This window comes from Desmodus rotundus, chromosome 1, assembly GCF_022682495.2.
Source record: "Desmodus rotundus isolate HL8 chromosome 1, HLdesRot8A.1, whole genome shotgun sequence".
NCBI lineage: Eukaryota > Metazoa > Chordata > Mammalia > Chiroptera > Phyllostomidae > Desmodus > Desmodus rotundus.
Window position 1 is genome coordinate 89,279,568 of NC_071387.1, and position 26,492 is coordinate 89,306,059.

The 26,492-nt window shown below is 40.1% G+C and overlaps 1 protein-coding gene and 1 non-coding gene across 2 annotated transcripts in view; one reads left to right on the forward strand and one right to left on the reverse strand.

Annotated features, from left to right (window-relative positions):
- The window catches only part of LOC112304812 (phospholipid-transporting ATPase ABCA3-like), a 328,364-nt gene that overhangs the window by 216,689 nt on the left and 85,183 nt on the right, over positions 1-26,492 (forward strand). Inside the window, exons 21-23 of the mRNA XM_053925911.1 lie at positions 6,959-7,205; positions 7,354-7,558; positions 25,474-25,693. Of these exons, the coding sequence (XP_053781886.1) occupies positions 6,959-7,205; positions 7,354-7,558; positions 25,474-25,693 (672 nt within the window). The remainder of the gene's footprint in view (positions 1-6,958; positions 7,206-7,353; positions 7,559-25,473; positions 25,694-26,492) is intronic.
- Positions 903-973, reverse strand: LOC112304911 (small nucleolar RNA SNORD56). Its single transcript, XR_002974792.1, has one exon. It is a non-coding gene; the product is annotated as a small nucleolar RNA SNORD56 (small nucleolar RNA).

A 26,492-nucleotide genomic window follows, 5' to 3' on the forward strand; every position in this document is an offset into this window, starting at 1 on the left:
TATATGATGTGAATAAAACATAAAAGACCAAGAATAGTGTGTTATTGGAATGCAAGTGAAGTGAAAAGAAATCAAATTGTAATATGAAAGGGAGAACAAAATAAATAAAACAGTGAAATCAAACAAACAAAACAAACTACACAGAAGGAAGAGAAATTTTAAAAAATAAGATATTAATAAAAATATAACCAAAAATAAAAAGTAAAAGTAAAAGTAAAAAATAAAATTCAAGTTCTGTAGGATCGAGAAGTGAATTTTGTCTCAAGGTCTTTTGTCTTACACTTGGAGGGGGGAAAAAAGCATCCTGCTGACTTTAAACCTGCCAAGTGGATTCTGCTGGTGTTCCCGGATGCTGCAGGCAGAGGGGGACTGGGCTCTGTTTTTGTTTGTTTGTTTTTTCCTTTCCTGTGGTACTGCTTTGGCGTCTAGGTCTGGGCTACCAGACCTACCTAGCTCTGGTAGCCCAGATGTCCAGCCTCCAGCCCAAACCCTCAGGGCATCTTATGGCCCCCCCGTCCATATTCGTCAGGCCAGCAGCTTTAATCCACCACTTTGTGCCACTCTTTGATTAGTCTGTGAGGTGCTCCAAGTGGGAACAACTCGCATGCCTCCTCCCTCTTTTCTGGCCTGGGTGCTGTGTGTGCAAGGTCCCTTCAGGGCAGATTAGTTCCCCTATTAAGTCTCTCTGGGGACTGCTACCCCTGTGAGCCCATGATGCCCCACTTTGATCACTGCATGAGGTGCCCTGATTTGGAGCAAATTGTGCCCCTCCTCCTCCCTCTTTGCTGGCCCAGCCATGGTGCCCAAGAGTTCCTTGCAGGGCAGCTTAGAGCTTTTTTTTTTTTTTTTCTTTTTTTAGTGAACTCCCCTTGGTTGCAGCCACCCATTTTTTTTTTTTTTTCCCACTCCTACCCAAAGTTTCAACACTCACTAGGTGAACTGCTGTTGACAAAAAATGTTACCATTATTGTAGTGGCCATCCATTCTTAACAAGCACGTGGCTTCTCACACAGCCCAACTCTCTGACCAGTCCCAAGACTATCTGGATCAGGGTTTGTTGCGTCCCAACGCTTCTCCCAGCACCAGGTGTCACCTGGCTCCTCAATTTCTCTGGTACTGTCCCAGCCAATGACCACTGTTCCAGTGAGAAAACACCACCTCTGTGTGTTTTCTGTGTATCTTCCACTGCATCTTTATACTCCCAGCGTCTTCAAGAATCCAGGTCTCTCCTGATGTGGGACTGGCTTCCCTTCTCTGGCAAAGGAGGGAGCTAAAAAGTTACCATTGCTGACCCAGTTCTCCTCCAAAGCTCCTGCAACAGCTGCAGTCCCAGCACAGGTCCTGGGGACCTTCCCGTTGGCGTACACAATCACCTTATCATCTATTTGTAATCATCCTCTGCAATCTTTGGTTTCCAAACTTCATATAAGCTGAGATTCTGTTGGCTGTTCACTGTGTTTTTCAGAAGATTGGCTAGGTGTCCCTGTGGGTGCACAAGAAATGTGTTCAGCCCCCACCTACCTCACCACCACTTTGTGCCCTCCAATTATGTTTCTTATTCTCTGTACCTTTTTCTCCCATTCTCCTCCTATTCATCCCCACTGATAACCATCCATGTAATCTCCATTTCTGTGATTCTGTTTCTATTGTAGTTTGTTTAGATTTTGTTTGTTTTTTTAGGTTCAGTTGTTGATAGTTGTGAGTTTGTTGTCATTTTACTGTTCACAGTTTTGATTTTCCTTTTCTTAGATACAATACTTTAACATTTAATATAATAAGGGCTGGGTGATGATGAACTCCTTTAACTTGACCTTATCTGGGAAGCATTTTATCTGCCCTTCCATTCTCAGTGATAGCTTTGCTGGATACAGTAATCTTGGGTGAAGGTCCTTCCCTTCATGACTTTGAATACGTCTTTCCAGTCCCTTCTTGTCTGTAAGGTTTCTTTTGAGAAGTCAGCTAATACTCTTATGGGGATTCCTTTGTAGGTAACTCTCTTCTTTTCTCTTGCTGCTTTTAAGATTATCTCCTTATCTTTAAACTTGAACAATTTAATTATGATGTGCCCTGGTGTGTTTCTTCTTGGATCCAACTTCTTTGGGACTTAGAGCATCCTGGACTTGCATATCTAGTTCCTTCTACAGATAGGGGAAGTTTTCCTTCATTATGTTTTCACATCAGTTTTAAATTTCCTGCTATTCCTTTTGTTCTTCTGGCACCCCTATGATTTGGATGTTGGAACTTTTAAAGTTGTCCCAGAGGTTCCTAAGTCTCTCCTCTTTTTTTTGAATTCTTGTTTCTTCATTATGTTCCAGTTTGATGTTTATTTCTTCCTTTTGTTCCAAATCATTGATTTGAGGCCCGGTTTCCTTCCCGTCACTGTTGGTTCCCTGTATCTTTTCCTTTATTTTGCTCTGTGTAGCCTTCATTTCTTCCTTTATTTTGCAACCATACCCAATCATTTCTCTAAGCATCCTGATTATCAGTGTTTTGAACTCTGCACTTGATAGGTTGGCTATTTCTTCACCACTTAGTTATTTTTCTGTAGTTTTGATCTGTTGTTTTATTTGGGCCATCTTTCTTTGTCTCAGCACACCTGTTAAGCTGTAAGGGGTGGAGCCCTAGGTATTCACCATGGCAGGGCAACCCACTTCACTGCATTGTGAGCTGTTTAGGGTGAGGTATCACAGAGGGAACAATGCCACTTGCTACTTTACTTGGTTCTCACCCCACTTTCAGTCACTTCCCCTGCTACCCACAAGCAAATTGAGCCCTTCTGGTGCCGATTCCTGGGTGGGTGAGCTTGTGTCCATTCTTGGATCCCATGGGCTCAATTTGCTTGATCTCCAATTTGCTTGGATCCCATGGGCTTGGATCTCCAACACACTCTCCTGTGCGCCTGGGAGTTTCTCCTGCCAATGCAACCCCAACAGACTTTTACAGCCAGAGGTTTTGAAGCTTCAGTTTCCCCTCTGGAACCCTGAGTTGCATGGTCTGTCCCACTCCCAGTTTTTCCTCCTGGCTTATCCACACTGGAAAGTGGGACATCCCAGTCTGATTGCCTCTGCCTTGCCCACCCTGGTCTGCCAGCCACCACCTTGTCACATGCCCTGTCCATCGCACCTTCACGTCTCCACCCCTCCTACCAGTCTGAATGAATATATCTGCTTTAGTTCCTTGGTTGTTGGACTTCCACTCAGTTTGATTTTCTGGTAGCTCTGGTTGGTTTTGTTTTGTTTTGTTTTGTTTTTAAATTTGTTGTTATCATTCTTTTGGTTGTGTGTGAAAGCAAAGCATATCTACCTATGTTTCCATCTTGGCCAGAACCTCTGGCCTGAAACTTTTCTAATGAGTAATCAGATAACAGTCTAATTTGTGCTCCTTTGTAGGTAACTACCTGCTTGTCTCTTGTGGCTTTCAGGATTTTCTCCTTATCTTTAAGCTTTCTCATTTTAATTATGTTATATCTCGGTGTAGGCCTCTTTGGGTCCAACTTGTTTGGGACACTCTGAGCTTCCTGGACTTGTGCAACTTTTTCCTTTACCAGGATTAGAGAAGTTTTGGGTCTGTATTTCTTCAAATGTGTTCTCAATTCCTTGCTCACTCTCTTTTCTTTCTGGTATTCCCATGATGTGGATGTTGTTATGTTTCATGTTGTCCAACATGTTTCTTAAGCTCTTCTCATTTTTTAATTCTTTTTTCTTTTTGCTGCTCTGCCTCATTGTTTTGTTTTGCTTTGTTTTTTGCCTTCTCTCCCCAAATATTAATTCAGTGTTCTGCTTCATCTGACCTACTCTTTATTCCTTCCAGTGTTTTATTTATCTCAGATATTATATTCTTTTTTCCTGACTGATCCTTTCTTTTGTGGTTTCTATGTCTTTTCATGCAGTTGAGTATCTTTATAACCATTACTCTAAACTCTCTATCTGGCAAATTGTTCACATCAATTTCATCTTGATCTTCTGGACAATTCTCTTCATTCATTTGTGGTCTGTTTCTTTGTCTTCCCATTTTGGCTGCTTCTTTGTATTTTCTGCCTTTACTGCTAAACTAATCAGCTGTTAATCTGTTCAGTTGTTAATATAATCAATCTATAATCAGCAGTCAGGCCTAAGCACAACAAGGCAGCGCAGAGTAATTCTTACAGGTGGAGCTATTGATTCCCTTCAGGCTGATGCCATTCAGAATGGAGTTCTGCCGAGAAAGATGGCTCCTGCAGTATGGGGGATTACTCAACACATGGATCCCGGTGGCTGTTACCTCAGTTCACTCCCCAAAGCCACCAGCCTCAGACTCTCCTTAAAAGTCTCTACTCCTTTCTGTACTCCCTCTGCTGGAACCCAGGGTAAATGCCTGAAAGTGAAATTTTGTGCTTTGGCCTTTTGAAAGGCTCTCTGCATCTCCAGCCATCTGTCCCTGGCAGATAGAACCCTTGCTGTATTTCACAGCTATATGTTTTCTAGGTTCCTTTCTGGCTCTGGTACTGTAGGCTGGGGAGCCCAGCCTGGGATTTAGACCCCACACTGAGGGGGAACCTCCTGGCTGCTGAAATATCCCTCCAGCACTTTATCTACTACCCATGGGAGTCCATGTAGCCCTCATACATCTCCTTGATACTTGCTACTAGTCATATTTTGGTGAAGTGTTTTTTTCTGTGTGACCATGATTATAAGGCTTCTCTCAAGTTAGTGTTCAGTTGGTTATTCAAGATGATTTCTCTACAATTTAGTTGTAGTTCCAGATTGGCCCTGGGAGGAGGTTAGTGTTGCTTCCACTTACTCCTCCACCATCTTGGATCTCCATTATGATGGCTTTTTGATGAAGGTGTCTAGTTGGGCTCAGTGGCACAATCTTCCAGATCACCTGAGCTTTCTGCTCCATGAATGTTTCTGTGGGTTATGTGCAGCCTCTTGTTGTAGTTGAGCCTTGAATGCTATTGGCCCTTTTGTGGGTGCTGTTAACCTTTCAGGCTGGCTGACTATAAGGATAAACTTTGATTGCTGTGAATAAGTTGCTATGCAGGACTGCTTCCCCCACAGGGCTAAGTTGTTGTCAGCAGTGTGTGGTTCCTGCTAAAATTCCCCCTTGCATGTACTACTTGTATGGTTAGTTGAGTCAGGCTCTGATGTGGTCTGAATCCCACCACTGGTTGTGTTGTTTCTGAGTCCATTTGGATTGGGCTTAGGTACAGGTCTATGTCAGACATTGTGTGTAACAAGCCTTGAGCTACTTGTCTGGAGCTGCCATGCTATTCACTATTTTGTGGCTGCATCTACTGGGCCTGTGTGTACATGGGAAGAATCAATTCATGTACAAGGGTTTGCTTAGTCCTGCTTAGAGCTGGGGGAAGATCTGTAAAAGGTCTGAGGCTCTCCGAGGTCTTCCTTCACCTGTTTGCTTCCCTGCTTCACCCTGAGGTTGCCTGGTCTTCCTCCAGAGCCTTCAAAAAGTCTATAGAGTGGTCCCAGGCTGTCTGCGACTCCCAGACTCTTCCACAGGTGAGCTCAGTAGGATGAAACAAGAGAGGTTGGGGGGACAGGGCTAGTGGGCACCCTACTTGGGGGGTCACACAGTCAGGCATTCAATGAGGGAAAAGTGGCCCCTATGAAGAGCCAAACCACTCAGTCTATGCCAGAGTCTCCAAATCAAGCTCTCCCAGGAGGGGCTTGCTGTTTCTTGTCCCAGACAATAGCCTCCAAGTGACTGAAGGGTTGAATATCTAGTCCCCAGCAGTTTTCCCTCTCCCCACAGAGCTAAACTCAGCAGGCTGCAATAAATGGGAGTTGGAAGATCAGAACCAAATAGCCTCCCATTGTGGGTAATACCTGCAAGCTTGTAGGATGAGGCAGGTCCTTTTTTCTGTTCTCAGGATTGTGAAGACTGAGCTCACAGGGGAGATAGGAGTGACCCCCACCATGATTTAGCCACACAACCCAGCACACACCCATCTGATTCCCAGACAAAAGCCCCCCATGAGACGTGGTGTGAAAGTCCCAGACCTCTAAGGCACTCTGATTCTCCTGCATGACTGAACTCAGCAGGATGGGGCTGCCCAAGCAATTCAATGGGCGGGGAAAGCACTGACTGTGCACTGAAGGTCGAGGATACTGGTTCCCTTTCTAAAGCCACACAATTCAGTCACTTTCTGAGTTTCCACTAAGAGCCTCCCCATAAAAAGAGCACCCCAAATTTCACTGCTGGGTTCATCCAGAAGACCCTTCTGCATGACTTGAGCAAAGCAGAGTGGCCTCAACAGCAGTTGGAGGACTGTACAGTTCACTACCCAGGCTGTTGCTGTAATAACAGGAGTGCTTACCCCTAGGAAGGTGACATCTGGGTCTTCAGTAGACTCCCTTCTCTCCCAGGTGGACTGAATCCCCACTATTTTCACTACCAGATGCTGTGCAGGCTCCTTTTTCTACCTCTGTTTCTCTGGGTTGGGGATTTCTGCATGGGGTTGAGACCCCATCCTCCTGGGGGAAGGGAGTTTTGCAGTCAAGATATTTTTATGGCTTCTCAGCCATCACTCATAGGTGCAGAAGACGGCCCTTTCTGCATCTCTGCCCTTCTTACCAGTCTCTGGGCAGCTACTTCTGTAAATCCTTGGTTATAATACTTCACTTCAGCTAGTCTTCAGTTGGCTATTCAGGTTGATTGTTGTATAATTTAGCTTCAAATCTGGTTTGGGGCCAGGATCAGGTGAGTGTAGCTTCCACATACTCTGTAGCCATCTTGGAATCCTACCATTTTTTCAAGTTTTAGACTATAATGTGAGATTGTAGAGAGTAACAATGGGGTAAAATGATTGAGGATAAAGGTAAGTATTTTAAATAGCCATTGTAATAAGTTGGAAAGGGAAGAGATAACAGGAAAATATATTTGGTCTTTCTTCTCCAATGTACATAGTAGGTGCATTATTATAGGTTGACTCACTGACCAATTTCTTTCTTTTTTCTAGGTAATGTAACAAATTATATATTGGAAAATAAAGAGTGCCGTGACTTCTCCATTATTGCACTTTCCATTGAGGTTGAGAAAAACAAAACAGTATTTACTATTTTGTTCAATAATGAGGCATACCATTCAGCTGCAACATCCCTGGCAGTGCTAGACAACATTCTCTTTATGTCGCTTTCTGGCCCCAGCGCTTCCATTAAAGTCTCCAACAGACCTCAGCCTCTCCCTCTTTATGACTCTCACACAGCGTATGTATGATTTTCCTTTCACTGGAAGTGAACTTTAATATGTCCCCTTGTATTTTGGCAACAATGCATTAGGAAAATAGCCACTGAACTCATCGTTTTCTACTTTTCTTTTGTCGTTTATTTAAATTTTTTATTTCATCTTTTGTAGGCCTGCAAATGGATTGCAGATAGTATTATGTTTGGCTTTTGGCATGGCTACTGTGGTGGGTAGCTTTGGTCCCCAGACAGTGACTGAGAGAACCACTAAGGCAAAGCACATCCAGTTCGTGAGTGGAGTCTGTGTACTTATTTACTGGCTCTCTGCTTTGCTGTGGGATCTTATCTTCTTCTCCATTTCCTCCTGCTTACTACTGGTGAGTGCTAGCTAAAGTTACATGAAGACTAATTTTCTTATGTCACCCACTAGAAATTCCTATTCAGCTAATTGTACCCTAAAATAAAACTTGTAAAAAAAATTTTAACTACTTTGGCTTATTATGCCAGAGAATATATTGTAGAATCCATTTCTGGAACTGTTCTCACTCATGTTCTTTCAGTTGGAGAAAATATTTTTCTTTGAAAAGTCTCTCTTGAATTGGCTTCCCATGTATTTCTCAGCATTGTGCCCTGGCCCAAAACACTAAAGGACTATGAGCTATTATTTTTCATATATTCTTCACTACCCATATGAATAAGCCACCATCTACTAATTTCCAAAGCTGTGCCGTCAGGTAAATTTGGACTGCAGCAAACGGTGTAGAATCAAAAACTAAGTCAAGCTTCCTATTGCTATTCAACACCATTCCACACACACACATGCACAAACACACACTTTTATACTGCAAATCCAAGATCAAGATAGCTAGGTCTGAAAAGAAAAAAACTAGTTTTGCTTAAGACACATTTTTTTTTTTTTGCACATTTGATTCCCAGTCAGGGCACATGCCTGGGGTTCAGGCCAGATCCTCAGTAGGGGGCATGTGAGAAGCACCCACACGTTGATGTTTCTCTCCCTCTCTTTCTCCCTCCCTCCGCTCTCTACAAAAATAAATAAAATAAAATCTTTAAAAAAGAGAGAGTCATTTAAAAAAAAGAAAATAGAGTATAACTGATTCTATAAACATGGAAATAATGTGGTTGTTATTTAGAACATTACCTTATTTAGTGTGTTGTTATATATTTTATTTATATTTATTTATATATTTATTTATTTATAATTTTTATTGTTATTCAATTACACTTGTCTGCATTTTATCCCCACCCCCCCATTCCACCCCAGCCAAACCAACCTCCCTCCCCCACCTCCACCCTCCCCCATGGTTTTGTCCATGTGTCCTTTATAGTAGTTCCTGAACGTCTCTTCCTTCTATCCCCTCCTCACTCCCCTCTGGCTATTGTTAGATTGTTCTTAACTTCAGTCTCTCTGGTTATATTTTGTTTCTTTTTTTTCTTTTGTTGATTATGTTCCACTTAAAGGTGAGATCATATGGTATCTGTCCCTCACCGCCTGGCTTATTTCACTTAGCTCTCAAGTTCCATCCATGCTGTCACAAAGGGTATGAGCTCCTTCTTTCTCTCTGCTGCATAGAATTCCATTGTAAATGTATTACTCCACTCATTTGCTGATGGGCACTTAGGTTGCTTCCAGTACTTGGCTATTGTAAATTGTGCTGCTATGAACATAGGGATGCATAGGCTCTTTTGGATTGGTGTTTCAGGGTTCTTAGGGTATAATCCCAGCAGCGCAATTGCTGGGTCAAAGGCCAGTTCCATTTTCAGTTTTCTGATGAAATTCCATACTGTTTTCCACAGTGGCCTCACCACTCTGCATTCCCAACCAAAAATGTACTAGGGTTCCCTTTTCTCCGCATCCTCACCAACATTTGTTTGTTGATTTCTTTATGTTGGCCACTCTGACCAGTGTGAGATGGTACCTCATTGTGGTTTTAATTTGCATCTCTCTGATGGCTAGTGATGCTGAGCATCTTTTCATATGTCTCTGGGCCCTCTGTAGGTCTTCCTTGAAGAAGTGCCTGTTCAAGTCCTTTGCCCATTTTTTAATTGGGTTGTTTGTCTTCCTGGAATGGAGTTGTGTGAGTTCTCTATATATTTTGGAGATCAGACCCTTGTCTGAGGTATCATTGGCAAACATGTTTTCCCATACAGTTGGTTTTCTTTTCATTTTAATGCTGTTTTCTTTAGCCATGCAGAAGCTTTCTATTTTGATGAGGTCCCATTTGTTTATTCTTTCCTTTATGTCCCTTGCTTTAGGGGACATGTCTGTGAGGATGTTGCTGCATGGAATGTCAGATTTTCCCGCCTTGTTTTCCTCTAGGACTTTTATGGTGTTACGACTTATATTTAAGTCTTTAATCCACATTGAATTTATTTTTCTGTATGGTGTAAGTTGGTAATCAAGTTTCATTTTTTGGCACGTAACTCTCCAGGTCTCCCAACATCATTTGTTGAAGAGGCTATATTTGCTTCATTTTATGCTCCTGCCTACTTTGTCAAATATTAATTGACCTTAAAGACTTGGGTTTATTTCTGGGCTCTCTCTTCTGTTCCATTGGTCTATGTGCCTGTTTTTATGCAAGTACCAGGCTGCTTTTCTTACAATGGACTTATAATACAGTTAGATATCAGGTATTGTGATCCCTCCTGCTTGCTTCTTCTTTCTCAAAATTGTAGCAGCTATTCGGGGTCGTTTATGGTTCCATATGAACTTCTGAAATGTTTGTTCTATATCTGTGAAATGTGTCATGGGTACTCTAATCGCGATTGCATTGAATCTATACATTGCTTTCGGTAGTATGGCCATTTTGATGATGTTAATTCTTCCAATCCATGAGCATGGTACATGCTTCCATTTGTTTGTGTCTTCCTTAACTTCTTCTTCAGTGTTATATAGTTTTCTGAGTACAGGTCTTTTACCTCCTTGCTTAGGTTTATTCCTAGGTACTCTATTTTTCTTGTTGCTATATCAAATGGGAGTTTTTTCCTGATTTCTGTTTCTGCTATTTCATTGTTGGTATACAGGAATGCCTTTGATTTCTGAGTATTGACTTTGTATCCACCTGTTTTGCCAAATTCATTTATTAGGTCGAGTAGTTTCTTCATGGAGACTATAGGATTTTCCATGTACACTACCATGTCATCTGCAAACAATGACAGTTTCATTTCCTCCTTTCCAATTTGGATGCCTTTTATTTCTTTTTCTTGCCTGATTGCTGTGGCTAGGACTTCCAATACTATGTTGAATAGGAGTAGTGAAAGTGGAAAACCTTGTCTTGTTCCTGATCTTAGTGGGAAAGCTCTAAGATTTTGTCCATTGAGTATGATGTTGGCTATAGGTCTCTCATATGTGGCCTTTATTATGTTGAGGAATGCTCCCTCTATTCCCACTTTGCTGAGGGTTTTTATCATGAATGGCTGCTGTATCTTATCCAATGCTTTTTCCACCCCTATTAGTATGATCATGTGGTTTTTGTCTTTGCTTTTGTTTATGTGGTGTGTTATGTTTATTGATTTGCGAATATTGTACCATCCTTGTATCCCTGGGATGAATCCCACTTGGTCATGGTGTATGATCTTTTTAATGTATTGCTGGATGCGGCTTCCCAATATTTTGCTGAGGATTTTAGCATCTATATTCATCAGCGATATTGGCCTGAAGTTTTCTTTCTTTGTTATGTCTTTATCTGGTTTTAGGATTAGGATGATGTTGGCTTCATAAAACAAGTTTGGGAGTCTCCATCTTGTTGAATTTTTTTTGAAATAATCTGTGGAGTTTAGCGGTTAGCTCTCCCTTAAATGCTCTGTAGAATTCTCCTGTGAAACCATCTGGTCCAGGGCTTTTGTGTGTCGGAAACCTTTTGATTACTGTTTCAATTTCATCAGGTGTTATTGGTCTGTTCAGGCTTTCTGCTGCTTCTTCATTGAGTTTTGGAAGGTTATATTTTTCTAGAAATTTGTCCATTTCATCTAGGTTTTCACATTTCTTGGCATACAGTTCTTCATAGTAATTTCTTACAATCTTTTGTATTTCAGTGGTATCAGTTGTAGTCTCTCCTCTTTCATTTCTGATTGTTTATTTGGGTCCTCTCTCTTTTTTTCTTGATGAGCCTGCTTAAGGACTTGCCAATTTTTGTTTATGTTTCCAAAGAACCAGCTCCTGGATTCATTGATCCTTAGAATTGTGCTTTTAGTCTCTATGTCATTTAATTCTGCTCTGATCTTGGTTATTACCTTCCTTCTACTTGCTCTGGGTTATCTTTGTTGTTGTTCCTCAAGTTCTTGTAGGTGTAGGGTTTGGTTGTTTATTTGAAATATTTCTATTCATTTTAGCCTGTATGGCTATGAATTTCCCTCTCAAGACTGCCTTTGCTGTGTCCCATTGGTTTTGGGTTGTTGTGAGTTCATTTTCATTTTTTTCCAAAAACTTTTTGATTTCTTCCCTAACCACATTCTTCACTCATTCATTGTTTAATAGCATGCTATTCAATCTCCATGTTTTTTAGTGTTTTGGGTTTTTTTCCTTGAGGTTTAATTCTAGTTTCAGTCCCTTGTGGTCAGAGAAAATGCTTGATATGATTTCAGTTTCCTTGAACTTGTTGATACTTTTTTTCTGTCATATCATGCGATCTATCTTTGAAAATGTTCCCTGTGCATTTGAAAAGAATGTGTATTTTGTTTCTTTGGGATGGAAGGCTCTCTCTAGATATATATCAGTTAAGTCCATTTCATCTAGGGCATTGTTGAATGCCACAATACCTTTGTTGATATTTTTTTTTTGGAAGATCTGTCTATCTTTGACAGTGGGGTGTTAAAATCCCCTACTATAATTGTGTTGCTGTCAATATCTTTGTTGAAGTCCTCCAAGAGTTTCTTTATGTATTTGAGTGCTCCTATGTTGGGTGCATATATATTTACAATGTTTATGTCTTCTTGGTGGATTCTTCCTTTGAGTATTATGAAGTGACCTTCTGGGTCTCTCTTTATGGCCCTTTTTTTGACGATTAAGGCACCGTATTTTTTGACAACGAAGAAGTGGCACAAGAGGAGGAACTGGACCAAGAAAGTGAAGGAACTAGCCAAGAACATATATGTATAACCCATGGATGCAAACAACACCGGTGTTGGCCGAAGAGAAGGAGAGGGCTAGGGCTGGGAGGAAGGGGGCAAATGGAAGAAAATGGGCACATCTGTAATAGTATAAACAATAAAAATAAAGAAGAAAGAGTGAACATGTAAGGGTAGTACAGCATCTTTAATGCAATGAGTTTGCTCATTAGTGAACTTGGTATTACTTAGGGTGAGGAAGATGTAGAGCTGTGCAGTTGCAAAGGGTAAAGAAAGGTAAAAGAGGTAAAGCTTCTTTATGTACAGGAGGTACTGGGGACTTAAATGTGAATAGGATAGCATCTCGTTCCTCAAATAGTTCACTGTTTAGCAATAAACATAGAAATGAAATATATATTATAAAACAGAATGCAAATTACCACTATAATGGATGAACTACCAATTCTCAATACAAACTATACCATGGAATTGTAGGATTAGTTGTTGCAGAAAAAAGGAAAAACTTTGAGTCAACTTGGCTCCTACAACCATAACAAAACTTGTGACCATCCAATATTAATATTTTTACCAATATTGCCATTTTTATCTCATGAGAAAAGTTACTTGTCATATGTTTTTATGTTATATCATTCAATAATACAATTACCTGAAGTGATGTTAATTTATCATATGTATTTATAGGCAAGGAAACAGGTTCACAGAAATAAGTTACCTATCTAATTCACTCAGATAGTACAATTTCAGAGGCTTGGCTGGTATTACTCCAAAACTTGTTGTCCTTTATGCATTCAAAGTCACCCTGGATAATGTATGTTTAAGTTATTTCTGCTCTCATATTTACAGTTCCCTCTGCCTTAACATCTTAATCTACTCCTGCTACTCTATTCTCTCTCTCTCTCTCTATTTCTCCCTCCCTCCCTCCATCTCTCCCTCTCCCTCTTTCTGTTTCTCCCTCTGTCTCTCCCCTCCACCCAAAATTTCCCTTAATGATCCTCAGACTGGGTGCTCCATATGGGTTCTTAGCTTTCCTTGCTTATCTGACTTTGATATCCCCTGATTTACACTGGGACACTCTCTCATCCTATCTGGTTCTGTGAAATGCCACCAACTGTACTCATTCTTGGACCCAACAAGAGAAGGCAAGATTCTGTCATTTTGCCCAGCATCCAAAATTCCTCTTTCACACTTTCTATGCCTATCAGATTCACAAAGAAGATGACTTTACTGCTCATATGTTAGAGAAAAGGATTAAGCTAACTATGTTCCTGGCTCCAACCCTTGATGAACTAACTGTGCCCCAACACTGTTTTAACTGTCACTCCAGGAGATTCCAAGTGGTGGTTACTAAAGTCTTCTTTCTTTTCCCACTGTGACTAAGCTTCAGGCATGCATGAAGACTTGGAAGAGAAGAATAAGTAAATTTTCTCATGAGTTATGTTACCAGACATGCTGCCTAGTGAGGCTTCCCCCTCATGCAATCCATATGCTTGTTTTCATGACCTCTACATGTCCCATGGAACACATTTGAAAGCCCTGCCTTCCTGAAAATGTAAAATTATTAATTCAACAAACACTGAGCTCCAGCTGTAAGCTGGTCTGTGTTTTAGGCATACATACAGCATGGGAAAGGTAGAAAAGGACTTATTTAATACTGGCCTTGCCAAGGGCTTAGAGAGCTAAGTCAATATCACTTTGGAGATATGAGGTCTGTCCAGAAAAAGACCAGCCATTGTTAATATAATGAGAACAGTTTTGCTATATCAATGTGACCTGCCAGCCAAGGGGAGTGATTAGAATTGCACATGCATGAATAATGATGACTTCACTGTATTAGTCAGTAGGGGCCATTGAGTGAGCATGTGTACTGTGTGGCTGTTGCATTCAAAATAACTGAGAAAGTAGAGCAACAAATTTGTGTCAAAACTTGTGTTAAGCTTGAACATTCCTTCACAGAAACTATTCAGATGATTCAGAGAGCCTTGGCTATGGGCAACTGGTGATTGGCAGCTTCATCATAATAAACGCACTTGCTCATGAATCATGTGCTCATACAGAGTTTTTTGGTGAAACATCAAAACACCCAGGTGACTCGGCAATCTCCCACAACCACATACACACAGCCCAGATTTGGTGCCCTGCAACTTCTGGCTTTTCCCAAAACTAAAATCATCTTTGAAGGCAAAGATTTCAGATTGTCAGTGAGATTCAAGAAAATACTACAGGGCAGCTGATGGCAATTGGGAGAACAGGGTGAGGTCCCAAGGTGACTACTTTGAAGGAGACTGAGGCATCATTGTCTTGTATCTTGTATCTTCATCAATAAATGTCTCTATTTTTCATATTACATGGCTGGATACCTTCTGGACATAACTCACATTTCTCTAATAAGCCTTGATATACACTACTTTCATCATTGTACACCCTAGTTCAAGAAATTCGTTAGGGAGCTCCCTCTGGCCCCAATCAGGCCATTATGCATTGGGCACAGCTGACTTTGCTAGTCTCATTGTTTCCTGGTCATTCTCTTTATTTCATTGTTTAAAAATATATTTTATAGATTATGCTATTACAATTGTCCCACTTCTCCCCCTTTATTCCCCTCCACCCTGCATACCCCCTCTCACCTGCATACCCCCTCCCACCTGCATTCCACCCCCCTTTACTCCATGTCCATGGGCCGTACATATAAATTCTTTGGCTTTTCCATTTACTGCATTGTTCTTAACCTCCCCCTGTCTATTTTCTACCTACCATTTATGCTTCTTATTCCTTTTACCTTTTCCCGCACTCAACCCCCATCCCCTCCTTGCTGACGACCCTCCATGTGATTTCCATTTCTGTGATTCTGTTCCTGTTGTAGTTGTTTACTTCCTTTGTTTTTGTTTTTGTTTTTTTAGGTTCAGTTGTTAATAGCTGTGAGTTTGTCATCATTTTACTGTTCATATTTTTGATCTTCTTTTTCTTAGATAAAGTCCCTTTAACATTTCATATAATAAGGGTGGGGTGATGATGAACTCCTTAACTCAACCTTATCTGGGAAGCACTTTATCTGCCCTTCTATTTTAAATGATAGCTTTGCTGGATAGAGTAATCTTGGATGTAGGTCCTTGACTTTCATGACTTTGAATACTTCTTTCCAGTCCCTTCTTACCTGCAAGGTTTCTTTTGAGAAATCAGCTGATTGTCTTATGGGAATTCCTTTGTAGGTAACTGTCTCCTTTTCTCTTGCTGCTTTTAAGATTCTCTCCTTATCTTTAAAATTGAGTAATGTAATTATGATGTGCTTTGGTGTGTTCCTCCTTGCGTCCACCTTCTTTGGGACTCTCTGAGCTTCCTGGACTTCCTGAAAGTCTATTTCCTTTGCCAGATTGGGGAAGTTCTCCTTCATTATTTTTTCAAATAAGTTTTCAACTTCTTGCTGTTCTTCTCTTTCTGGCACCCCTATCATTCGGATGTTGGAGTGTTTAAAGATGTCCTGGAGGTTCCTAAGCCTCTCCTCATTTTTTTGAATTCTTGTTTCTTCATTCTGTTCTGGTCGAATGTTTCTTTCTTCCTTCTTGTGCAAACCATTGATCTGAGTCCTGGTTTCCTTCCTGTCACTGTTGGTTCCCTGTAGATTTTTCTTTATTTCACATAATGCAACCTTCATTGCTGCCTGGGTCTTTTTTATGCTGTTGAAGTACCCAGTGAGTTCCTGGAGCACCCTGATAACCAGTGTTTTGAACTGTGCATCTGATAAGTTGGCTATCTCTTTGTTGTTTCGTTGTATTTTTTCTGGAGCTTTGAACTGTTCTTTCATTTGGGCCTTTTTTTTTTTTGTCTCGGTGCACCTGTTATGTAGTAAGGGGCAGAGCCTTAGGTGTTCACCAGGGTGCCACCAACCTCCTTCTCTGTGTTGCGGCACTGTATGTTGGGGAGGAGTCCGAGAGGAAGAATGCGGCTTGCTCCGTTCTCTGCGGGTTTTCAGTCACTTCCCCCACTACCTACAATCAAATTGGACTCTTCTGGTGCTGATTCCGGGGTGGGTCGGTTTGTGTATGTTCTAGGACCCTGTGGGTCTCTCCCAGGGACTCTCCTGTGAGACTGGGAGGTTCTTCCCCCACAGGCGTTTTCAGTCGGAGGCTTTGAGGCTTTTTTTCCCCACACTGGAACCCTGGATTGTTTGGTCTGTTTCTCTCCCCAGTTGTTAGTCCCAGTTTATCTGCACACAAATGTGGAACCGCCCAGTCTGTCAGCCCCTGCCTCAAAGGGTCCTCCAGCTGCTGACTTGCCCACCCCAGTCCTCCAGCCACTGCCTTTCCACGAGTCTTTTCCACCTAGCTGCCCTTCTCCGCTCCTCCTACAGGTCTGGATGAATGTTTCTTCTTTAACTCCTTGGTTGTCAGACTTTCATACAGTTTGATTTTCTGTCAGTTCTGGTTGTTTTTTGTTTTTAAATTTGTTGTCTTTTGGTTGTGTGAAGAGGTCTTGGCCAGAAGTCTACCTATGCCTCCATCTTGGCCAGAAGTCTCTAAGAGTCATTTTAAATCTTGAGCTTTTCTAGGACTTTTATTTCTCTGGCTGTACAAGAATTTTAAAAACTTAGAGGCCTCATCAATATTATTCCAGCAATTTTCATAAACCAATAATTATACCTATAAATCTTTTCTAAACACAGTTCTTGTATTTTCTATATCCCTTTCCTTATTGCCACCTCCTCCTCTCTCTTGTTTTAATTGGTGCTACTTTGGGAATATCAGGTTTCTCTGGGAGGCCCAAACTTCCATCTCTTTTCTCTTAGCCCTTGTGTCTAACTGTTTCCTGGTAATTCTTGAACTTATTTCTAGGTAAAGAACAAAGTAAAGATTAATTTTTCCCTAAATATCTAACCCATTGTTCTACCATCTTTTTTCAAAGCTAATCTTTTCCCACTGATTTGAAAAACACTACTTTTGATACATATTAACTGATAATATGAATTTAAGTATATATTGTGTTTTAATTAATTTTTGAATACTGTTGTCTTCATTTTCCCACCATTTTCCCCTACCCCAACCACCACAATATCCCACCCTCAATCCTACCCCCCTTTGGCATTGTCCATGGATCATTTATACATGTTCATTGATGACCCTTTCACTTCCTTCCCCCATTATTTCCCTCCCCCATCCACTCTGGTTCTGTGTCAGTTTGTTCTTAATTTCAATGTCTCTGGTTATATTTTGCTTGCTTATTTTGTTTTGTTAATTGAGTTCCACTTATAGGTGAAATCATATGCTATTTGCCTTTCACTGCCTGGCTTACTACACTTAGCATAATACTCTCCAATTCCATCCATACTGTCGAGAAGGATAGGAGCTCTTTCTTTCTTTCTGCAGCATAGTGTTCCATTGTGTAAATGTACCACTGTTTTTCATCCACTCATTTACTGACAGGCCCCTAGGCTGCTTCTAGCTGTACGTTATTGTAAATTGTTCTGCTAAGAACATTGAGGTGCTTAGGTACTTTTGAATTGGTGTTTCAGGATTATTAGGGGATAGTCCTAAAGTGGAATTGCCAGGTCAAAAGACAGTTCCATTTTTAGTTTTCTGAGAAAATCCCATACTGTTTTCCACAGTGGCTGCACCAGTCTGCATTCCCACCAACAGTGCACTAGGGTTCCATTTTCTCCACATCCTCTCCAATACTTGTTTGTTGATTTGTTTATGATGGCCATTCTGACTAGTGTGAAGTAGTATCTCATTGAGGTATTAATTTGCATCTCTTTGATGGCTAGTGATGCTGAGCATACTTTCTTATGTCTCCGGGCCCTCTGTATGTCCTGCTTGGAGAAGTGTCTGTTCAGGTCCTTTAGCCATTTTTTAATTGGATTGTTTGGCCTCCTGGAGTGGAGTCATGTGAGTTCTTTATATATTTTGGAGATCAAACTGTAGTCCGAGGTATCATTGGTAAATATTTTTTCCCTTGTAGTTGGTTCTCTTTTCATTTTGCTAATGTTTTCTTTAGCCGTGCAGAAGCTTTTTATTTTGATGAAGTCTCATTAGTTTATTCTTTCCTTTGTGACCCTTAGCTCTAGGGGACATATCTGTGAAAATATTGCTGTATGGAATATCTGAGATTTTCCTGCCTATGTTCTCTTCTAGGACTTTTATGGTATCATGACTTATGGTATTCACCTATTAGTTGAGTAGTTTTTCGGTGGAGTCCAAGGGATTTTCTTCATACACTATCATTTCATCTGCAAACAACAGTTTTGCTTCCTCCTTTCCAATTTTAATACCTTTTATTTCCTTTTCTTGTGTGATTGCTGTGGCTAGGACTTCCAATACTATGTTGAATAGGAGTGGTGAAGCAGACATCCTTGTCTTGTTCCTTATCTTAAATATAAGTATTTTATCCACCTTCAGTTTATTTTTCTGTATGGTATAAATTGGTGGTTGAGTTTCATTTTCTTGCATGTAGCTGTCCAGATCTCCCAACACCATTTGTTGAAGAGGCTATTTTTACTCCATTTTATGCTTCTGCCCCTTCTGTCAGATATTGATTGACCATAGAGACTTGGGTTTATTTCTGGGCTCTGTATTCTGTTCCATGGGTCTATGTGTCTGATCTTATTCCCGTACCAGGCTGCTTTGATTATAGTGGCCTTGTAATACAGTTTGATATCAGGTATTGTGATCCCTCCTACTTTGTTCTTCTTGCTCAAAGTTGCTGCAGCTATTTGGGATTGTTAATGGTTCCATATACATTTTTGAAATGTTTGTTATATATCTGTGAAATATCTGTCATTGGTACTTTAATAGGAATTGCATTGAACCTATGTATTGCTTTAGACAGTATGGACATTTTGATGATGTTAATTCTTCCAATCCATGAATACGGTATATGCTTCCATTTGTTTGTGTCTTCTTTAATTTCTTTCTTCAGTTTTGTGTTGTTTTCTGAGTAAATGTCATGTACATCCTGGTTAGGTTTATTCCTAGGCACATTCTTTTTCTTGTTGCGATAGTAAATGGGTTCTTTTTTCCTGATCTTTGTTTCTGATATTTCATTGTTGGTATACAAAAATGCCTTTGATTTCTGAATATTGACTTTGTATCCTGTTGTTTCCAAATTCACTTATTAGTTGAGTAGTTTTTTGGTGGAGTCCAAGGGATTTTCTTCATACACTATTATTTCATCTGCAAACAACAGTTTTGCTTCCTCCTTTCCAATTTGGATACCTTTTATTTCCTTTTCTTGTGTGATTGCTGTGGCTAGGACTTCCAATACTATGTTGAATAGGAGTGGTGAAGCAGACATCCTTGTCTTGTTCCTGATCTCAGTGGGAAAGCTTTTAGTTTTTGCCCATTGAGTATGATGTTGGTGTAGATCTCTCATATATGGCTTTTATCATGTTGAGGAATGCACCCTCTATTTCTACTTTGCTGAGTGTTTTTATCAGAAATGGGTGCTGTACCTTATGAAATGCTTTTTCCACATCTATTGATATGATCATGTGATTTTTGCCTTTCCTTTTGTTTATGTGATGTATTATGCTTATTGATTTGCAAATATTGTACCATCCTTGCATCCCTGGGATGAATCCCTATTGATCGTGGTGTCTGATCTTTTTATGTATTGCTCAATGCGATTTGCCAATATTTTGTTGAGGATTTTAGTGTCTATGTTCATCACCAATATTGGCCCGTAGTTTTCTTTCTTTGTTGGGTCTTTATTTGGTTTTAGGGTTAAGATGATGCTGACCTCTCAGAAACAGTTTGGGAGTCATCCCTCTTCTTGTATTTTTTGGAATAGTCTGTGAAGGATAGGGGTTAGGTCTTCCTTAAATGCTTTGTCAAATTCTCCTGTGAAGCCATCCAGTCCAGGGATTTTGTGTGCCAAGAGTTTTTTGATTACTGCTTCAGTTTCATCAGTGGTTATCATCCTGTTCAGGCTTTCTGCTTCCTCTTCATTCAGTTTTGGAAGGTTATATTTTTCTAGAAACTTGTCCATTTCACCTAGGTTTTCAAATTTCTTGGCATATAGTTCTTCATAGTAATTTCTTACAATCCTTTGTATTTCTGTGGTATCAGTTGTAATCTCTCCTCTTTCATTTCTAATTGTGTTTATTTGGATCCTCTCTCTTTTTTTCTTGATGAGCCTACTTAAAGGCTTGTCGATTTTGTTTATCTTTTGAAAGAACCAGCTCCTGGATTTATTGATCTTAGAATTCTGCTTTTAGTCTCTATGTCATTTAATTCTGCTCTGGTCTTGGTTATTTCCTTCTTTCTACTTCCTCTGGGCTGTCTTTGTAGTTGTTCCTCCAGTTCTTGTAGGTGTGGGGTTAGGTTGTTTATTTGAAATGTTTCTATCTTTTTTAGGTAGGCCTGTATCACTATGAGCTTCCCTCCAGGACTGCCTTTGCTATATCCCATAAGTTATGGACTGTTGTGAGTTCATTTTCATTTGTTTCCAGAAATTTTTTATTTCTTCCTTGATGTCATTTTTAACCCATTCATTGCTTAATAGTAAGCTATTCAATCTCCATGAGTGTGAGTGTTTTTAAGTTTTTTCCTTGATGTCGGTTTCTAGTTTCAGTCCCTTGTTGTCTGAGAAGATGCTTGATAGGATTTCAAATTTCTTGAATTTGTTGAGGATTGTTTTGTGTCCTGTCATATGGTTTTTGATAATGTTCCACATACATTTGAAAAGAATATGTATTTTGCTTCTTTGGGATGAAAGGAATTATATATGTGTGTGTGTGTATAATTATATATGTATATATACATACACACACACACACATATAGTCAGTCAAGTCCATTTGATCTAGGGCATTGTTGAATACCACAATATTCTTTCTGATATTTTGTTTGGCAGATCTATCCATTTTTGATAGTGAGATGTTAAAATCCCCTAGTATAATTGTGTTGCTGTCTATAGCTTTCTTGAAGTCCTTACTTATTTGGGTGCTCCTATGTTGGGTGCATATAGATATATAATGTTTGTGTGTTCTTGATGGGTTCTTCCCTTGAGTATTATGAAGTGTCCTTCTGGGTCTCTTTTTATGGCCTTTGTTTTGAAGTCTATTTTGTCAGACAGAAGTATTGCTACCCTGACTTTTTTTCCCCCCCTCTCCATTTGCTTGGAATATATTTTTCCAACCCTGCACTTTCAGGCTGTGTAGGTCTTTTGTTCTGAGGTGTGTCTCTTGTAGGGAGTATATGGGCAGGTCATCTTTTCTTATCCATTCAACTACCCTATGTCTTTTGATTGGAGCATTTAATCCATTTACATTTAAGATTATTATTCATAGGAACTTATTCATTGCTATTTTATTCCCTTTGTACCTTTGTTCCTTTCTCTCTTATTTTTTTTTTTGTTCCTCTTCTTAAAGCAGTCTGTTTAGCATATCTTACAATGCTGGTTTGGTGGAGGTATATTCTTTCAGCCTTCTTTTGTCCAAGAAGCTCCTTCTTTTGCCATCCGTTTTAACTGAAAGCCTTGCTGGATAGAGTAGTCTCAGTTGCATGTCTTTGCTTTTCATTAGTTGGAATATTTCTAGCCGTTCCCCTCTGGCTTGTAATGTTTCTATTGAGAAGTCAGCTGCTAGCTTTACTGAGGCTCCCTTGTATATTACTTCCTGTTTCTCCCTTGCCACCTTTAAGATTCTCTCTTTGTCTTTAAAATTTTGCATTTTAATTATGATGTGTCTTGCAGTGGGCCTCTTTGGGTTCCTCTTGATTGGGACCATCTCTGCTTCCTGAACTTGTGTGGCTTTTTCTCTCGTCAAATTAGGGGAGTTTTCCATCAGTGCTTTTCCAAACCAGTTTTCTGTTCCTTTCTCCTCTTATTCTCCTTCTGATATCCCTATTACACTGATATTATTCTGTTTCATGCTGTCCTGCATTTCCCTTAACCTCTCTTCATCCTTTTTGATTTTTTTTCTTGCTTGAATTTAAGTATATTTTGTATTCCTTATTTCATTCATGTATCTGTAATATGCCACAACAAATCTGTTTTAATTATGGTAGTTTTATAATGCATTTTTTAAAATATACTTATTGATTATACTATTACAGTTGTCCCATTTCCCTCCCTTCACTCCACTCCATCCTGCACACCCCCTCCCTCCCACATTCCCCCCCCTATATTTTATGTCCATGGGTCATACATAAAAGTTCTTTGGCGTCTACATTTCCTATACTATTCTTACTCTCGCCCTGCCTATTTTCTACCTACCATTTATGCTACTTATTCTCTGTACCTTTCCCCTCTCTCTCCCCCTCCCACTCCCCTGTTGACAACCCTCCATGTGATCTCCATTTCTGTGGTTCTGTTCCTATTCCAGTTGTTGGCTTAGTTTGCTTTTGTTTTTGTTTTAGGTGTGGTTGTTAATAACTGTGAGTTTGCTGTCATTTTTACTGTTCATATTTTTTTCTTCTTTTTCTTAGATAAATCCCTTTAACATTTCATATAATGAGGGCTTGGTGATGATGAACTCCTTTAACTTGACCTTATCTGAGAAGCACTTTATCTGCCCTACCATTCTAAATGATAGCTTTGCTGGATACAGTAATCTTGGATGTAGGTCCTTGGCTTTCATGACTTCAAATACTTCTTTCCAGCCCCTTCTTGCCTGTAAGGTCTCTTTTGAGAAATCAGCTGACAGTCTTATGGGAACTCCTTTGTAGGTAACTGTGTCCTTTTCTCTTGCTGCTTCTAAGACTCTCTCTTTCTCTTTAATCTTGAGTGATGTAATTATGATGTGCCTTGGTGTGTTCCTCCTTGGGTCCAGCTTCTTTGGGACTCTCTGAGCTTCCTGGACTTCCTGGAAGTCTATTTCCTTTGCCAGATGAGGGAAGTTCTCCTTCATTATTTGTTCAAATAAGTTTTCAATTTTTTGTTCTTCCTCTTCTCCTTCTGGTACCCCTATAATTTAGATGTTGGAACATTTCAACATGTCCTAGGTTCCTAAGCCTCTCCTCATTTTTTTGAATTCTTGTTTCTTCATTCTTTTCTGGTTGGATGTTTCTTTCTTCCTTCTGGTCCACAGTGTTGATTTGAGTCCCGGTTTCCTTCCCATTTCTATTGGTTCCCTGTACATTTTCCTTTGTCTCTCTTAGAATAGCCTTCATTTTTTCATCTACTTCGTGACCAAATTCAACCAATTCTGTGAGCTTCCTGATTACCAGTGTTTTGAACTGTGCATATGATAGGTTTTCTATGTCTTTGTCACTTAGTTGTATTTTTTTCTGGAGCTTTGATCTGTTCTTTCATTTGAGCCGTTTTGTTTTTTTTTATCTTGGCGCGCCTGTTATGTAAAGAGGCAGAGCCTTAGGTTTTCACCCGGGCAGGGTAACACTGGTTGCTGCACTGTGACACTGTACGTACGGGAGGGCCCGAGGGGGTGCAATGGCACTTGCTCCACTCTCTGCCAGATTTTAGTCACTCCCTCTGCTACCCACAATCAAATTGGGCCCCTCTGGTCCTGATTCTTGAGTGGGTAGGCTTGTGCACGCTCTAGGCCCCTGTGGGTCTCTCCAAAGAACTCTCTTTTGAGGCTGGGAGTTTCTCCTGCTGGCACCTCAACCCCCACGGGTGTTTTCAATCAGAGGTTTGAGGCTTTATTTCCCGGCGCTGGAGCCCTGGGTTGCATGGTCTGCTTCACTTCCCCACCTTTCCTCCCAGTTTTTCTATGCGTGAATGTGGGGCTTCAGGGTCTGCTGGCCACCACCTGTGTCATCTGCTAGCTGCAGCCTGGCCTGCCCCATTCCACAATTTGCCACCTCACTGGGTCTGCCAGCCACCACCTTGCCACAAGGCCTCTCCACCAGGCTGCCCATCTCCTCCCCTCCTACCGGTCTGGATGAATGTTTCTTCTTTATCTCCTTGGTTGTCGGACTTCCATACAGTTCGATTTTCTGTCAGTTCTGGTTTTTTGTTTTTAAATTGTTCTTGTCCTTCTTTTGGTTGTGCAAGGAGTCACAGTGTGTCTACCTATGCCTCCATCTTGGCCGGAAGCTCTTTATAATGCATTTAATTATATTTTTTGTATTGACCTTTCTACCTTCCCCATTCATCTTCTTCTGCAGAATTTCTGGCCATCTTCACATGTCTTATTTACATATAATATTTAAAATTAGCTCATTAATGTCAAAAAAAAAAAAAAACCTTTTGGTATTTCTCTTTAGAGTAACTTAGGGATAATTTATACATCAGGTCAAGTCATACCTGTCTAAAAATAGGGTATGTGTCTTTATGTATCAAAGTGGAAATTTAACTTTTCTTTGAAATGGAATCTAATTTAAGATATCTCTAAGCATTATAAGTCTTGGAACAAAGCTGTTCTTAGGTTACCTGCAACTTTTTTCTGACTGTATTTATTCTTGTTATTTTATCCTCTTAATTGGAATGGGGGAAACAACTATAGTTACAGCTATTCAAGTTCTTTGATTTAAGCTGGATGATTCTCTTCATTTACTCTCTGTAAACACTATTACTTAAATATAAGATACTTCTAAGAGCATCATAGGGTTGTAATAGGGCTATTCTTATTTTAATCCTTCTTTTCCTGTTTTAGATGCCCTACTAAATAATTCTGTGATTGCTCAAAAGGGGTAACCTTGCTATATTTAGAGAAGCTGTAATCACCAACTGTCATATATACGTCTGGAAAATTCTTTAATGGCTCTGGAGGTTTCCCTCCCTTAATCTAGTCCCCTCTAAATTTATGCTTCCTTTTCTGATTCTTGAGTGGATGAGAAATAAATGAATACAGAGGTTTCTGAGTTGCTGAGGTGGCTTTATGGTGTTGGGGGTACAGATAAGCGCCAGGAGGCAGTCTAAGTGTGTGGAGTTATGCAGGGGAGGTTACATAATACAACATCAGCCCCAGGGAAAATCTATAAATAAATAGTCTACTTCAGAGTTGGGCTTAATGCAAACATGATTAATTTGATTTTAATCAAGGCATTGGGGGTTAGGAATAAAATGTTATATGTTCCAAATGGGAAAAGAAAAGATAAAATGGAAGTACAGTGCTTCTGTTCACAAAAGTCCTCTATTGAGGAAGAGGTAGTTTACTTCAGGCTCATAAGGCTTTTTTAATGGGTAAACTGATTTAAGTAATGAGTAGTTCCGTATGCTAATGATGGCAGAACTTGCCATTTCCTCAGTGTTCTGGCTTGTTGACTCCTTTTTGTACAGTGTCCTTCACCTTGCCCTTATGTCTGCATCTATTTCAGGGAGTGTTCAAATACTGCAGACTGGATGCATTTGTGGAAGACTACCATTTTCTGGATACAATGATGATCTTTATGCTGTATGGTTGGTCCGTTGTTCCTCTCATGTATCTGGGAAGCTTCCTGTTTTCTAGTAGTACTACTGCCTACATCAAGCTCACCCTCTTTAACTACTTTTCAACTGTTTTCAGCATCGTTATCCACTCGATAATACAATACTATGGTAAGGACTTCCCGCGATTTCCACTTTCTCCAGGAAATACATTAAATAAATTTGGATGAAAGGCCTAGAGAATAAAATATTGTTAAGAACTTACTTTCCAGTAATCTGAAAAATGATGCATTTTGGAAGTCAGCAAATATTTATTGAGTGGGTATGTGACAGCTGAAGGAGAGAGGGAGAGAGAGGAAATGGGGAGGAGAAAGGAAGAAAGAGAAAGAGAAAAGTTCTAGGCCCTTTGAAGGAGCTGGAGTTAATATCACACTAGTTTCATGAAAGAAAAAGAGTAAAAGACTACAATATAAGTGTGCAAACCATTTATCTCCTTTGAAATATTCCCCCTCCCCCAGATTTGGTCCTTCGGTTCTAAAATCTTAATAGCACTCACTTTAGAGCAAGGTAGGGAGAGATAGGTGAGTGTTGAGGTCCTGTGGGGTGACTTATGCCTAATTCAATGCAGCACATCATCTTGACCCTCCTAATGAGATTTTTTTCAGAAGGAAACAAGAAAATATGATATGCAACGAATATAGTCAACATTAAATCCTTTTCCCTTATTTGAGATCTGACTTTAACAGAATTCTAGGAGTAAGTTCTCCACATCTTCCTTCTCAGATTATACAATTAAAGAGAGTCTGGCTGCTGGTGATTAGCACAAATAGGATTTGCTTTTAGAACATTCTTTGGTTGAACTTCTGTATAAACATAAACTTAGAACTATGTTAATCGATTGAGCTCTGCCTGAAGTGGAAGAAATCTACCAAAAAATGTTTCCAGGCTCACTCCCTGACTTTATGTGTTG